This window comes from Suncus etruscus, chromosome 2, assembly GCF_024139225.1.
Source record: "Suncus etruscus isolate mSunEtr1 chromosome 2, mSunEtr1.pri.cur, whole genome shotgun sequence".
Lineage (NCBI taxonomy): Eukaryota > Metazoa > Chordata > Mammalia > Eulipotyphla > Soricidae > Suncus > Suncus etruscus.
Genome location: NC_064849.1, coordinates 5,605,417 through 5,621,323, shown reverse-complemented (window position 1 = coordinate 5,621,323; position 15,907 = coordinate 5,605,417). Strand labels below are relative to the sequence as shown.

Here is a 15,907-nt window from a genome sequence, read left to right as displayed (position 1 = left end):
TACAGTGGTAGGCGTTTGCCTTGCACGAAGCCGACCCAGGATGGACCCAGAATCAATCCCCAGCATCCCATCCCAGAACCTGCCAGGAGCAATTTTTTGTTTTGTTTTGTTTTGTTTTGTTTTTGGGTCACTCCCAGAAGCACTCAGGGAGTGTTTGGCTCTTGGCTCAGAAATTGCTCCTGGCAGGCTCAGGGGATCATATGGGATGCCGGGATTCAAACCACTGACCTTCTGCGTGCAAAGCAAATTCCCTGCCTCCATGCTATCTCTCCGGCCCCCAGGAGTGATTTTTGAGTGCAGTGCTAGGAGCAATCCCTAAGTACTGTCGGATGTGGCCCCAAACCAAAAACAAACAAACAAACCAAAAAACAAAACCAGGGGCTGGAGAGATGGCAGAGTGGTAGGGCTGCCTTGCACGCAGCTGATCCGGGTTAGATCTCATATGGTCCCCCGAGCCTGCCAGGAGCTATTTCTGAGTGCAGAGCCTGACCACCCAAAAAAAACCACAAACAAACAAACAAACAAAACCAAAACGTCCTCTTCTTACACCCTCTCCAAGACCTTGCTGCCCTGCCCCTCCCCTCAGGGTCTCCAAGGGCTGCTCCCCGTGTAGGCGGGGCTTTAAGCCATGAGGGCGTGGTTACGACTAGTAGGCGTGGTTTACGCAACGTGGGCGTGTCTTCGCATAGTGAACGGGGCGGGGGGCGTGGGCGAGGCCCGCGCCTGCGCACTGACGGCTCAGCAATGGCGGCGCCCGAAAAGCCTCTGCGGAGGCGCAGGGTGAGAGCCGCGGACCCGGGTCCCGGGCCGTCCCCGGACTCCGAGAATGATCAGTCCGGCTGCGCCGAGGATCTCTTCGAGGGCACCTTCTGGCTCACCCGGATCGTGCTCCTGAGGTCCCTGGCTTTCGTCTACGGTGAGTCCCGCCCTGCTGCGCTCAGCCCCTTGCAGACCTGAAAGCCCTTGTCCGCCCCCGTGCCAGGCAGGCCCCGGTTTGCATTATTTTTTCTACCGGGTTTCGGGGTGCAGACGGGAACCTGCTCCCCCAGCTGCCCCTCTGGCCTCCCTTGGCCTTTCAGGGGGCCACTGCAACGTCCCCACGCGCGCGCCCTGCCTGCTGCCTGCTTTATGGCTCCCTCCTATGGCCTGGCTCGCGAATAGAATGTTCCCTAGGATTTCTGGAAGGTTCCAGGCGCACCCCCCCCACCCACACTCACCCCACCCTGGCGTTCATCACCCACCGACCTCGCCGGCATAATGCACTTCACAATGTCTCCCTCGCCCCCCCCCCCAGCCATCCCCAGCCATCCCTGTGGGCGCTTCTTGGGGAGGTTCCCCCCTGTGAGGTACCCAGCATCATGCTTAGGGACACGCCTGCGTCCTGGTGTTGGAAAGAGCCCTGGTCCCTGCTCCAAACGCTCATTTAGGGTGTAAAGAGGATCCCCCCACCACATGGAGCTGCTGATCTGACACAGCTGCTGGAGCCCCTCGTTGCACAGGAGGGTCACAAGCGGGGCTGCTCAAGGGTGAAGACCAAATCCTTCCAATCTTCTTCCACCTTGGGCCTGTGCCACAGGGAATGTGTGTGGCCAGCCTGCCAGAGGGGCAGGCCTGGGGACCTCTGAGGTTGTCTCCAATCCTGATCCCACACACACCCCCATCCTGCCTCTCAGCATCACTTGAAAGTGCCAGGACAGATGTGCCACCTGCATGGTCCTTGGTGACTGTGACATGCCCCCTTGCAGAAGGGCACAGCCCCCCAGGCTAGGCTGCTGAGGTATTCGCACCTGCCACTCTCTTAGGGGAGACCTCGGCAGTGCCCCCTGGTGTCTGGCAGCTCCATCTGCCCCTCAGAGCCGAGAGGCAGATGCCAACCTCTCTGTGGACATCCTGAAGTCCCACTCGGAGCTGTTCTTTGGACAGTGGGAAGGGAAAACAGGACAAAGAAAACAAGGGGCTGGAGCCATAGCACAACAGGGAGGGCACTTGCCTTGCACGCAGCTGACCTGGATTCGATCCCCGGCATCCTAGAAGTCCCCCAAGCACAGCCAGAAATGAGCCCTGAGCACAAACCCTAGAGTAACTTGGGTGTGCCCCCCCCCCAAATAAACAAAAATATGAATAAAGATCCTGCTTCATTTTATAGGATGTCTCCTGTTCTTCATCCCAGAGCACTGGGATTCTAATGAAGAGCTCTGCTGGGCTCTCCCAGCTTCTGAGCTCACTCTTGGGGCAAACCCCGCCTCTCTCAGCAGCCCCCCCCTCCAAAGCACTCACATATCTCTGTAGCAACCACCTACATCTCTACAGCAACCACCCACGAGTCTCTCTAGCACCCTCCAACTCTCACACACATCTCTCTAGCACCCTCACACACACATCTCTCCACAGTCTCTGCCTACACATCTCCACAGCACCGATCGACACACATACCCTCTCCTAGCACCATCCACACATCTCCATAGCACCCTCACACATACATGCACAGCTCTGTATCACCCACACATTCACGCACACACCTTTCTGCAGCAACGCTCTCCACACCTCTGTAGCATCCTTCTTTACAGCATGCTCACACACACGCCATCTGCAGCATCCTCTCACACTTCTCCACATCACATACACACATGCTACAATGCACTCCACAGCATGTACAATGCACACACACATACACACACACACACACACACACACACACACACAACTCTCACACGCTACTAAGCCTGTGAGCCGAGCCTCCGCTCTGCCTTGTGTCCTCTGGCTGTTCTGCGTCACTAATCACATCCCCGGAAGGAGCCTGCGAGGGCTGGGATTTATGGCAGAGTAGAGGGACCCCAGGGGCAACAGCACCCACACATACCACAGACATCTCCCAACACAGCAGAGACACTGATGACCCAACCATATACACCACAGTACACACACCACACCCCCATGCCCCTGCAAGCCGGTGGGTCCCATTGTGGGGTGGCTGCTGCAGAGGGTGGGGCTGAGACGTGTGTAGAGCTGAGACTGGCTGCAGCTGCTCGGTGCTGAGCTCATTTTTTGTGGGGAGGTAGCACAGTACTCAACTCTAGGCCTTGGGTTCCCTTTTAAGCAGAGTGTCGAGCACTTGCTGGGGGATGCTGATGCCTGTCCCCATGGGGTTCTATATCTTGTCTACTTTCCTAGTCTGTCCCCATGGGGTTCTGTGCCCTGGTCTGTTCAGGGTTCTATATCTTGGTCTATGTCTTAGTCCAAAATCCACTGTGCCAGACCGGAGCCATGGCACAAGCGATAAGGCATCTGCCTTGCCCGCGCTAGCCTAGGACAGACCAGTTCGATCCCCCAGCATCCCATATGGTACCCCCAAGCCAGGAGTGATTTCTGAGCACAGAGCCAGGAGTAATCCCTGAGCATCACCGGGTGTGGCCCCCCCCCCAAAAAAAAGTCCCCTGTGCAGAGCCAGAGTGATAGCACAGTGGTAGGGCATTTGCCTTGCACACAGCCAACACAGGACGGACCCAGGTTCGATCCCCAATATCCTATATGGTCCCCCAAGCCTGCCAGGATCAATTTCTGAGTGCAGAGTCAGGAGTAACTCTTGAGCATCGCTAGGTGTGTCCCCCCAAGAAAAAAGAATCCCCTGTGGGGTTCTATGTTCTGGATCTTCCCAGGGTTCTGTGTCCTGTCTTCTGTTCCTCAGACAACTACTCTTCTCAGTCCACTGCTCTGCACCTCTTTCTGTGTGTCTCTGATCCCACTTTGACCTGGTGAGGGAATGTTACCCCCTCACACTCCTCTGAGTCCTCTGGAGTGTGATCAGGACGTTGCCCGGTGCTGGCCACTATCACCCTTGCTGTCATGTGTCCGAGTAGCATGGGACTCCCCAGCTCATGTGCTCCAATCTCTAGACTCTGGAGTCTTCTGATGACAACTCCTGCCCTTGCCGTGTCCGCTTGTCACCACTCCAGGCTCCCAGCAACCGCCTCTGGGCCTGTCTGTCCTGTCAGGGCTTCTCCTGCAAAACCAAGTCATGGTGCTCATGTCTCCCACATACACATCGCACAGTATTATCTGTCCCCTGCTCTGTCCTGACTGGTGTTGGCTCAATCATGCCTCAGCTGCTTGGGTCCCCTCCATGCTCAGTTCCAGTAGTGGCCCTGACACTTCACACCAAGCACGCCTGCCCTTGCCATGTGTGCACGTGTTGTGTGCGTGCGTGTGTGCTCACTGTGAGCCCAACTCTGAGTTATCTGTCTGGACTTTGAGAGGGTACAGTGGGGCTCCCCACAGCATTTGTCAGAACATGTCTAGTTTATCTACATGTGGGCAGGATGGGAGCAAGCATGGCAGACCTTCATGTACATACATGATGTGTGCACGGATGTACATGGGCATACACAAAGACATGCTCATTTATCCATTTACCATCTATCTATTCAGTCTGTTCATTCATTTTTCTATCCATCCACCTACCCATCCATCCCTCTGTTTCTCTATCCATCCATCCACCCACCCATCCATCCATTATCATCCATTCACCAGCCCACCCACCCAGCCACCCAGCCATCAATCCATCCATTTATCATCTATCCATGTATTCATCCATCTATCCATTCATCTGTATATAATGGGACTAGACAGATCAGATTTTCTATATATCTATCGAATTGGACCATATAGATCAGATTATCTAACTGGACTCATAGTAGATCAAATTATCTACCCTGGGGCTGGAGAGATAGCATGGAGGTAGGGTATTTGCCTTGCATACAGAAGGATGGTGGTTCAAATCCCAGCATCCCATATGGTCCCCCGAGCCTGCCAGGAGTGATTTCTGAACATAGAGCCAGGAGGAACCCCTGAACGCTGCCATGTGTGACCCCCCCCAAAAAAATTATCTTTCTAATCAGACCCTGTAGTGGTACTTTCCACACATTCTAGGGATCACTAGAAAACAAAATGCATTGAGAGAGAGAGAGAGAGAGAGAGAGAGAGAGAGAGAGAGAGAGAGAGAGAGGCAACTGAGCATGGAGAGAGCAAGGAAGCAATATTCGATTTCGGCTTTGAGACGCCGCTGTATGCACAGATGTACGTGGCTTACATACAGATATGCTTACAGGTACATATGTACAGGGAATATAAGTGTGGGCCAAACATGGGTATGCCTGCGTGGCTGCACACATGTACATGTCTAGGTGTGTTTATGAGGGTGTGTGGTCATTGTGCACAAAGTTTACCATGATGCATGTCCGGCAGAGCTGTGAGTGGTGGGTGCTGACACATGTCTGGGCGGGCTGTGTGTGAACAGGGACTGACATGTGTCAGCAGGGCTGTGCATATGTGGTGCTACACGCATGCCTGGCAGAGGGCTGCCTGCATAATGTCCCCAAGACTGGGCCCTCTCCTGGTGCCCCAGGGTTGTACAGACTTTTAGTTTCTTTTAGTTTTGAGGCCACACTGGCTGTGCTCAGGGATCATTCCTGGTGGGTTCAGGGGACCATATGAGATGCTGGGATCAAACCTGGGTCTGTCGCACCAGATCTTGTTTTTTTTGGTTTTTTTTTTGTTTGTTTTTGGGCCACACCCGGTAACGCTCAGGGGTTACTCCTGGCTATGCGCTCAGAAGTTGCTCCTGGCTTGGGGGACCATATGGGACACCGGGGGATCGAACCTCGGTCCGTCCAAGGCTAGCGCAGGCAAGGCAGGCACCTTACCTTTAGCGCCACCGCCCGGCCCCCGCACCAGATCTTGACACCTGAGTTCCTCATTTGAACTGCAGACCATCGGCTGCACTCTCCTGCCCAGGTCCCTGTGCCCATGGCCTCCCCACTCCCTCTGCAGGTGTGGCCTTCCTGGTGGCTCTGTGGCAGAACAAGCCACTGATTGGGACACGGGGCCTGCTGCCCTGCCACCTGTACCTGCGACAGCTGCAGCAGCATTTCCGGGGCCACAATTGGAAGGCCATGGGTGCGGCACCCACCCTGCTCTGGCTGCTCGACCCGGCCCACATGGACTCCAACCTGGATGCCCTGGCACTGCTGGGCCTGGGCATCTCGGTGTTTGTCCTGCTGACTGGCTGTGCCAACATGTTGCTCATGGGGTCCCTCTGGGTGCTCTACATGTCCCTGGTCAACGTGGGTCAGATCTGGTGAGTCATGGAAGGCACCTGTGGGGGCCTGGCAGTCCTGGGCTGTCCTCTCTCCAGTGGGGCTTGATGCTTGTGGGTTTGGGGAGTTGTAGCGCCCTTCCTGGCTGTAGCCCAGGGGCTGTGGGTCCCAGGTTTTCCCTGCAAGCCGCTGCTGTGCCCTCATCTCCCTTTCTGGGTAGGAGGGAGAAGACAACTGATCGGGGTTTGAGTGCAGGAGAGTTGGGGGCTGGGATCTGAATGTGGGAGGAATTTGGGCTTTGAGTCTGGTTGTGGGGATAGTTTGGGGGTCAGTTCTGGTTGTGGGGATAATTTGGGGTGTCAGGTCAAGTGGGAAGAGTGACACAAGTGATGGCAGTTGGAGCAGTGAGTGACAAGTGAGTGTTGAAGTAAAGTGTGCAGGTGACAGCGGCTGTTGGAGCGGTGAGTGTCTGACAGAGGACAGTGGCTGTTGGAGCGTGGTATCTATATCTGATGGGTGAATCAAGCTCCTCTGGCATTGTGGCCCACAGAGAGTCTCTGGTCCAACATGTCTGAGGTCACTGTGCTTACACAGTCCTGTCTGTTGCTTGTTCTTGGCAGCCTAATGCTTTTCTCTGCTCCTTACAGGTATGCCTTTGGTAAGTACCATCATCCGTGGAATGCCTGGTGCCCTTGTGGGGGTATGTATCATGCAACTGCCCTAGCCACGTGTGCCACACGTAGCCTTCACCACGTGTCTTTCTGCCCCCCGTGATTACACAGAATGAAGTCTTGGCCACTCTTGTCTGGGGACAAACAACCTCCAGGTGGGCACACACAGGGACCCCTTTGTTTCAGGCCTTCTGAGGTCCTCATAGGTTCCAAGAGATGAGCCTGTACTGCCTGTACTGTGCGATCACACACTGAGCTCAGTTTAGACACTAACCTGAGCCCAGAGACACACACTTGGGCTTGGGGACTCATTCCTAGGCCCAGAGATCATCTTGGCCTCTGTCCAGAGCTGCCCACTAGGTCACATGGTGGCTGCTGTCTCTTGCATGGAGCCAGCCTCCGGTGTCTTATAGAATATCCGGGTCCTGTGACCATTGCTCGTGGGCCTATAGAGGAGCATCCCCATTCTCCCTGCCCAGGTCATCAGATGGAGAGGTCCTTGTCCCTGCTTCCTCCCAGTGGTGTCCTTGGGAAGGGCTGTGCCCCTTCTTGCTGCCCAACAGACTGCTGAGCTCAGGGATTGTTATGGTCCTCCCAGAATCAGGACTGCCCTGAATTGGGGTGAGCAATTGGGTGGCCAGGGACGGCTTGGCCCGCCTGGCCCCAGGACTGAATTCTGCAGCTCCTGCCCAGGTGCTCACTGGACATGAGGCAACACACAGCACCCCCAAGAAGAGAGTCAGGAAATAGCACTGTTTCTTGTCCTCGGGACAAGTCTCATGTTCTCGGGACACCTGGCCCTGTTGCTTCCTGCTGGGCCTCTGTGTCACATCCAAGAGCCTGACCCCACAAGCACATGTAGCAACATGTGTGTGGTATGTACCTGTGTTTGTGTAACACACATGTATGATACACTTGTGTGGCATGTGTGCTCTCCTGTCACCCTGCGGTCTTGCCCCTGCCCTGCCCTGCAGCCATGGTGTGCAGGAGTCTTGAGGCCACAAGACTGAGGGAGCATTCTTCGGCCTCATCCGTGTCTGCACAGAAACTTCCTGCCTTCTCAGCTGGGGCACACAGACCAGGCAAGATGGTTCTAGGCCACTTCTTGCGGGGCTGGTTTGTGGTCCACACCCAGGCTATGCTTTTCTCTCCATGAGCTCTAACCGGCCCCAACCCCAACACATGGACTTTTCTCAGTCTGACCCCAGTTCAACCCAGGACATGCTTATGATGCACAAACTAGATCATGCTCAGCGCTCAAGGTCTGCACTTCCACAGGCCACAGTCACGAGATCTGAAACCCTGAGCCCTGGACCCTACCATGCTCTCAGCCCATCAGTTACATTTCACTCTTTGTTTCTGCCTTTTATCAGCCACTGACATGGTGAGCTGGTGGACAGACCAGAGAGGTGTTGGCCTGAGGTACTCCACTGCAGCTTAGTGCACAATTGCCATGATTTCATATTCTACTGTGAGCATAGCCGGCTTGTGTCCATCTCTGTATTCTAGCCAACATTGTGACCCAGGATCCTGTCAAGACTTTGGCCTCCACCATGGTCCCTTCCTGCTACATTCAGCAACAGGGACCTGTCCAGAGATGGCCCCAGGACTGGTAACAGCTATTTCTGGGGAAAGGGCCCAGCCCACATGGCATACTGCCCACCACCTACACACAGTACCCCTCCCACCTCTTCCATGTAGGTGCCCAGGACCAGAAATCCTTTGAGTCTCAGCTGGAGGAACAGGCGGTACTACATCCCAGCCCCATCCCAGCACATCTCACACCCCACAGCTGGGACCAGGCCATATGGTCAGCAGGGTCCAGTGGTCCACACTTCCTTCATTTCCACCTGCATCAGCAGCATTGAGCCTCTGCAGACAACACTGGGCAAGTGGAGGACAAGCCACAGTCCCATGGATTTGTAGCAGGGAATAAGAGAGCCTTGTACAAGCAGGCCAGCTCCTGAGGCCAGACCACATCCCAGCAGAGAAGGCAAGGTGCAGGTTTCCCACTCAGGGTTGGGGGCCAGACAGACCCAGGGATATGTTGCACAGGAAACCCCCTACACCACAACAGAGTAAGGGAGGGCCAGGTGCCCCTCTGTTCTCACACGTCCACCCCACATCCTTGTCACTGCCTCATGAGCTGTCACAGCACTCACACAGGTCTGGGTCCTGCCACATCTGTCTCACTTTGATTGGTGTCACTCAGATTGCATATTTAAATTCTGCTCATCACGTCTGAGCGAGGGTGACAATAGAGTAGGCAGGCCTGGCCCTGGGGAGTGGGTTTGCCTGCAGCTGGCACAGATCCAGCCCCCCTCCAGATCTGTCTAAGTTTTGTAGCATTTGGGTAAACGCAGCAGCCCCAGGCCTGTGTGGGTGACTCCCTGGCTCTGAAATGTGGCTTCCGTGGCACTTCCTGAGAAAGCAACATTTCCTGGAGATAGGAGCTCAGACACATGACTGGCCTTCCAAGAGTGCTGCCAGCTCCTGGTCACACTCAGCAGTACGTGGTTTGTCCCCGTGACAGGTACAAATTGGATCAAAACTGCCTTTCACCATGGAGACAGGAGGCTGGCAGGGGCAGGAGGGAGCCTCAGCACTGCTCTGGTCTCTGCCTCTCCATTCTGACCCTACAAGGAGCTTGTGGCTGATTCAAGCAGTTCCTCCATAGCCAATGTTGCTTTGGTGTGTGCCCTAGCACGCACAAGGCATTGTCCTCTGGGAAGCAACAGCCCCTCATTCTAGCCATCCCATGGTGCCACACACTAGAACCATTTTGCCAGAAATGTGTGGAACTGGAGTGGAGAGCACATGGTTCCTGAGAATGTAAATAAGTCGTGGACCTGTCTACCCACAGACTCAAAGTCCACTCAGTGCAGATCCATACCAGAGCCTCACCCTCAAACATGTCCACATGCACCTGGAGTGGGGGCATGGCCGCTGGCCCCAAAATTGCTCCACTCGGTTCAGAGCATCTGATTAGGGTAATCTAGTTTTGAGATTTGTCCCCTGGAGCTTGAGACGCGGCAGAAGGATACGTTGGCAGCATAGCCCGGTCTGCCCGCACACCTGCCCAGGCATTCCCAATGCCGTGTAGGAACAGCTACTGCCGTCGTGGCCTCCATCTGTCTCCCTATGTCCTGCCAAGCTGGATAAAACCTGCAGAAGGGCAGCATTCCTGGTCCCCAAGGCTCCCCTGGTGCATCCCAGGCAGAAAAAGAAAGGCCACCTCTACCCAATGGTGTGGGGTACATGAGGCCCTGGCAGAGGGGCTGGGGCTCAGGCATGTCCCCATTGTTTCAGGGTGGGAGGCCCAACTCCTGGAGACGGGGTTCCTGGGCATATTCCTTTGCCCGTTCTGGACACTGTCCCGGCTGCCGCGGTGGACACCCGTGCCGTGGGTGGTCTTGTGGGGATTCCGGTGGCTCATCTTCAGAATCATGCTGGGAGCGGTAAGCATATTATCTCACCACGGTCCCCTGCCCCTGGAACCCTTGAACTGCCTCTGTTAGACCTCCCCAAACTGGCAGTGGGCCATGTGACAATGGGGTGGGCCTGCAGCATAGGGGACCATGGCCATGTCTTCCCCGGGGCTCCCACTCAGACGTGAGGGTGCGGTACCCGGGAAGCAACAGAGGTGCTGATGCCTGTCTGCTGAGCTCAGGGAAGACGGGAGGGTCTTTTGTGTACCCACAGGGCATCAGCCCACCTGTGAGATTGTGTCCCAGGACTGCAGGTGGGAAGTCAAGAGCCGCTGTCTGAGGCGAGCTGAAGGGCACACAATCGCCTGGAACCACTATGCCTGTGTTTCCTACCATGGCCCTGGGGACTGGCTGTCTGCCTTCTGGGCAACCCCAGCTCCCCCTGCTCAGGATCTACTTATGTCCTGTGCCCATCCAGCACATTTGTTTTGTTTTGGGGGTCACACCCAGCAGCACTCAGAAGTTACTTCTGGCTCTGCAAACAAATCATTGCTCCTGGTAGGCTCAGGGGACCATATGGGATCCTGGGAATCGAACCAGGTCTGTCCGGGGTCAGCTGCGTGCAAGGCAAACGCTTATCACTGTGCTATCGCTCTGGCCCCAGCCAGCACGTCTTGTGGGCTGCAGAGCTCTGGGTCAGGTTGACCACTACAATACCAGCCCTTGGTGCAGGCTTAGGTGGGTGTGGCACTTTGAGAGGCTGGGCTTGGCATGTGTACAGCCATGGTAGGCCCAGGTTGTGCCCGAGGGGTGGGCTGTCACCCATGTAAGACTGCCTCAGCCCCACCCAGATACCCACTACAAGGGGCAATTCATGAGGCTGCCTGACTTTGCAGGTCTCCTGCCCCCCCCCCCACTGTCCAGTTGCAGGCACTTGATCCCTGCCCTGCCCATGCAGACAGGGCTGGCCAGCCATGCTCACCTGGCCCACCGACCCCATCTGCCTCGTCCTCCTGGGCCAGCTGCAGGGCCAAGGGAAAGCTGCTACTTAGAGATGGAGCAGGAATAGCCGAGCCATAATACAGCCCAGAGGGTGATGCCTTGCACACAGCTGACCCATTTCCATCCCTGGCACCCAACGCAGTAGACGAGGAGTGACGCCAGAGTACCAGTGGGTGTGGCCCGTCATTCTGCCATGCCCGTGTATGACTCCTCGACCAGTCTGCAGTGGCTCCAGGCGACACTTCTAGAAGGAGCTGAGGCCAAGTGCACAGGGTACCTGCTGAAAGGGGCTTTGTTCCTGCGGAGGAGGCTCCCCGAGCCGGGATCCCGCATGCCGCACCGCCGAGTGACACTTTAATTGCCTTGTTTTTCTCACTGCGCCCTGGCAAGCCCTGAAGTGCAGCAGCAGCAGGGCTCAGCCTGCGGCTGGCACACGTGTGCCCACCCAGCCTCGCGGGTCGCCTTGGAGAGTGTGGTTGCTTGTGGAAACCCGTGTGGGAGACAGCCGGGCCGCCACCCCCATCCCCACCCCGTCCTGTGTCCCTGCCCTTCTGCAAGTGAGCATGCCATGGGAAACAGCCAAAAAACAAGTGAATGCCCGGAGAGATAGCACAGCAGTGTTTGCCTTGCAAGCAGCCGATCTAGGACCAAAGGTGGTTGGTTCGAATCCCGGTGTCCCATAGGGTCCCCCGTGCCTGCCAGGAGTTATTTCTAAGCAGACAGCCAGGAGTAACCCCTGAGCACCGCCGGGTGTGGCCCAAAAACCAAAAACAAAACAAAAAAAAATGAGTGAATGGTGCCATGACCCCGCAGTCCTTGCTGATGGCCTGCCATACTTAACTGGCCCTGCAGTCCATGGGTCCCAGGAGACCGCCCTGGTGTGCCAGGTTCAGGCTTGTAAACTTGGCTGCCATGGTGCTGGTCAGGCAACCAGACCGGTCCTCTCTGCAGCTCTGAATTAAGGGCACCCTTGTGCACCTCAGAGTCCCAGCCCTCTTGCCACCCCCAATTTCCCTTCAAGTGAGTATGTTCATTTCCTCAGATTCCATGATTTAGGGCTTGCTCTGTGAGGGATCTTCTGTGACCCTCCAGTTGTAGGTACCTTGGTGATGTGTGTAAGTAGGGAAGCCGCCCCACATTCCCTTCAGGCTGCCTCGGCTTGTTGCCTCTCAGGGTCTGATCAAGCTTCGCGGTGACCAGTGCTGGTGGGACCTGACCTGTATGGACTTCCACTACGAGGTGAGCTGTGGCGCTGCACTGCGGGACACGGGCCTGGTGGACAATCGGTCAGCAGAGGCGTGGGTCCTTTCTGCTCTCTGCGGCCCTGCCCTAGCCTCAACCCCAGGCCCTTCTTCATTTCAGTTCACCTGACCTGGTGCTGAGTCTCTCCAGATGTTTCCTACATTCGTGCTGACACTGCGTTCATGAGTGTCCTGCCTGGACTTATCTGGGGCTTGTGAAGTCGGGCCATGGACTACAGGGATATTTGTCCGCTGCACACATGGTCACTATCCCTCATTGCGTGGACCGTTGGCTCTCCGGGCCTCAGCCAGGGCTCCAGGTGGCTGCCTCCACTTGGTCACTGGGGCTCAGTCCTGTCCTGCTGAGCTCTGGGGGTCTCCCAGCATCTGTCACAGGGACTCCACCTGAGTCCATGCTACTAGTTTCTCAGGTTGTTCAGTGAGGGTCCTACAGGCGTCTTCAGTAAGGAGAGACTCCGAGGCCTCTAGCCAAGTGTCGGGCAGGTGTCCCATGACTGGCAAGGGTCTCCATGGTGTGGCACCATTCCCCAGTGAGTGAGATGTTCTAGACTCACATCGGGGTCTCCTAGGGCTATACTAGGGCTTCTATATTAGTGGCTCCTGCCATGAGCTTCACTCTGGGCATATGGGTGTTACATTGGGACCTGTGGGGAATGCTCAGTCTGTAGAAGTCATTGTGGCAAGGACTGGGCCTGGTTCCACACCCCTGATCCCTGGGGCTCTGCCCACAGACCTAGCCACACCCTGTGGCTCAGCTGGGGGCTTGGTGGCAGAGCCTTCATCTCATCCACTGTTCCCTTGTCCTGCAGACACAGCCAGTGCCCAACCCTATGGCCTACTTCTTGCACCACTTGCCCTGGTGGTTCCACCGCCTGGAGACACTCAGCAACCACTTCCTGGAGCTCGTGGTCCCCTTCTTCCTCCTCCTGGGGCGGCGCATGTGCATCCTGCACGGGGCCTTGCAAACCCTCTTTCAGGTGAGCACTGCCATGACCCCTCCTGACTAGCACCTTGGACAGCGCACCCCTGCCTCTCGCCCATGTTGGGGACTTTAAGACCCAGGGTTGGACCTGGAGGTTGGAAGCCTCAGGTAGGGCCGCCCTCTCTTTGCTCCAAGGCTGAGGCTGTGCTGACCCCATGTCCCTGCAGGTGGTTCTCATCATCAGTGGCAACCTGAGCTTCCTGAACTGGCTGACCATGGTGCCCAGCATCGCCTGCTTTGACGACGCTGCCCTGAGCTTCCTGTTCCCCTCTGGGGCCGGCAGTGTCAAGGACCGAGTCCGGAAGCTGCAGAAGGAGATGCTGGAGACCCCGCGCCCACAGACCTACAGTGAGTGTCCCCCAGGGTGGGCTCCAGAACAGAGGACAGCCTGGGTTCTGTGATTCCTCTGCGGAAAGGTCTCTACCCCTGGAGATAGTTGCATATCCCAGCGGGGGTGCCAGCATTCTTGGCAGGCTGGGCCTCTGGGGGAAGGGGGGAGTCTTCTTTCCGGCAGGGCAGCGGCTCACTGTCTTCCCTCGGCCAGGCCACTTGGTGCGGCGCGTGGTCAATGTCCTGCTGGCGGTCCTGTTGGCTGCGCTCAGCGTCCCTGTGGTCATGAACTTACTGAGCCCCGGGCAGGTCATGAATGGCTCCTTCAACTCACTCAGAATCGTCAACACCTATGGGGCCTTCGGCAGGTAGGGCACGGGGTCCCCTTCCCCAGGCTGCAAGGCCCTGGCAGGGCCAAGTGTAGCCCACCGTGTCCCCCTGCAGCATCACGAAGGAGCGCACAGAGGTGGTCCTGCAGGGCACAGCCAGCAGCAACGCCAGCTCACCCGATGCCCTGTGGGAGGAATACGAGTTCCCCTGCAAGCCAGGTGGCCTGCAGCGCCGGCCCTGCCTCGCCTCACCCTACCACCACCGCCTCGACTGGCTCATGTGGTTCGCCGCCTTCCAGGTGCATCTCCCTGACAGGACCAGGTGAACCCACCCAGATGCGTGGGGGGGGGAGCAACCGAGGGAACTGACCCAGGCACAGCTGAGGGTGTCCCAGACTTCCAAACTGCCCCTGTGTCTGCAACAAGCTGTACCCATCTGTAGGGGACCCTGGCATGGAGCAGCAGCCAGTCCCCTAGAATTGCCCCCAAGAACACAGGGCAGCCAGTCCTCACCATGCCTGTTTGGCCACCCCTGGTCTCCCGACTGACAGGTCAAGTGCGTCAGCCAGTGCGTTAGCCTCTGGACAGGCTCACTAGACACACACTGGGGCACCTGCAACCAGGAGGGCTCCAGTTTGAGGAGGGGCTCACACAGCTTGTGGGCAGCTCCCAGGTGGGAAGGGGTGCCTGGTGTCTTCTTTCTAGACCTACGAGCAGAATGAGTGGATACTGCACCTAGCAGGCAAACTCCTGGTCAACGACCCTGACGCCACCTCACTGCTGGCCCAAAATCCGTTCCAGGGCCGCCACCCACCCAGGTATAGCCCCACCCGCCTGCCTTCCTTCCCCAAGCCCAGCTTGGCCTGCACCTGACTGCCCGCTCCTGCCCCAGGTGGATACGCGCAGAACACTTCAAGTACAAATTCAGCCGGCCGGGAGGTGTGCATGCTGCGGAGGCCAAGTGGTGGATCCGCAAGAGGATCGGCCCCTACTTCCCTCCTCTCAGCCTCTCCGACCTCAAAGGCTATTTCCAGTCCCAGCACTGGCCCCTCCCAGAGCTTGCCACTAAGGGGAAATAAAGGGGCCTCACCAGGTCACCGCCTTGCCCTTGCCTCGTGTCTGCAGGGATCCCCACGCACTGGCTTCCTTGACTCCCCCCATGACGAGGGGCCCTGGGATCTCACCACAGCATAGCCCCGGGCTTCAGCCCAGGCTAGGAGCCATGGGAGATGGCATTTTGCTTGCACCCTGGAGGGCCCGTGTGAGTGAGGAGCTTCAGGCAGGACTGAGGGGGCACAAGTGGCATCTCCCCCGAGTCCCGCCTGTGCCGGTGCCCACCCAGAGCAGCTGCCACACACTAGTCTGAGCGCACCCCAGCTGCCTTCCCCTCACTCAGCTGCAGCCTCAAGACTCAACCCCCAGCTACCCAGTGTCCTCGGAGGAGGTCGGCGGCGCCCTGTTGGCTCTGGCCGCCTGCACCTGGGCACTACTGGTGCCAAGTGCAGCTGCAGCCCTGGCACATTTGCATCTCAATCAGCCCGATTATGCCTAGGGGCAGCTGTCTGCAGGGTTCAGGACAGGCCTGTTCCTCCCAGGTCACTCCTCACTTGGTACTACTGGGGGGCCCCTTCTTGAGGCGCCATCTACACACACACCACTCTGTGGCCATTGGAGGGGAGCCCTCAGCGCCCAAGTGGAGGGTACCTCACAGCTGCGAGCTGGCACTGAGTATCGGTTGTGTCTAGCTGTCCACACCCGCGTCGTGTTCCTGGAACCCTCCTGGCCCTGCACTTGGAAGTGGATGTTCCAGT

The 15,907-nt window shown here is 57.2% G+C and overlaps 1 protein-coding gene across 2 annotated transcripts; it reads left to right on the top strand.

Annotated features, from left to right (window-relative positions):
• Nucleotides 1-723: 723 nt before the first annotated feature.
• LMF1 (lipase maturation factor 1) lies at nt 724-15,193 on the top strand. Of its 2 annotated transcripts, XM_049767981.1 has the most exons (11): nt 724-916; nt 5,827-6,133; nt 6,740-6,750; nt 10,073-10,221; nt 12,367-12,432; nt 13,265-13,432; nt 13,605-13,785; nt 13,982-14,135; nt 14,212-14,395; nt 14,802-14,914; nt 14,989-15,193. In XM_049767981.1, the coding sequence occupies exons 1-11, from the start codon at nt 745-747 to the stop codon at nt 15,173-15,175; spliced, it is 1,692 nt and encodes a 563-aa protein (XP_049623938.1). In that variant the 5' UTR covers nt 724-744; the 3' UTR covers nt 15,176-15,193. The 2 variants fall into 2 exon arrangements, with proteins under 2 accessions (XP_049623938.1, XP_049623937.1); XM_049767980.1 differs by lacking the exons at nt 724-916; nt 5,827-6,133; nt 6,740-6,750 and adding an exon at nt 6,895-6,918.
• The last annotated feature ends 714 nt before the right edge of the window (nt 15,194-15,907 follow it).

What these genes read in the sequence shown, in the direction of transcription:
- LMF1 (XM_049767981.1), top strand. Translation starts at nt 745, where the DNA reads ATGGCGGCGCCCGAAAAGCCTCTGCGGAGGCGCAGGGTGAGAGCCGCG. An exon ending in GTCCCTGGCTTTCGTCTACG is followed by an intron (nt 917 to 5,826) that starts GTGAGTCCCGCC and finishes CTCCCTCTGCAG; the next exon opens with GTGTGGCCTTCCTGGTGGCT. An exon ending in CAGGGCCGCCACCCACCCAG is followed by an intron (nt 14,915 to 14,988) that starts GTATAGCCCCAC and finishes CTCCTGCCCCAG; the next exon opens with GTGGATACGCGCAGAACACT.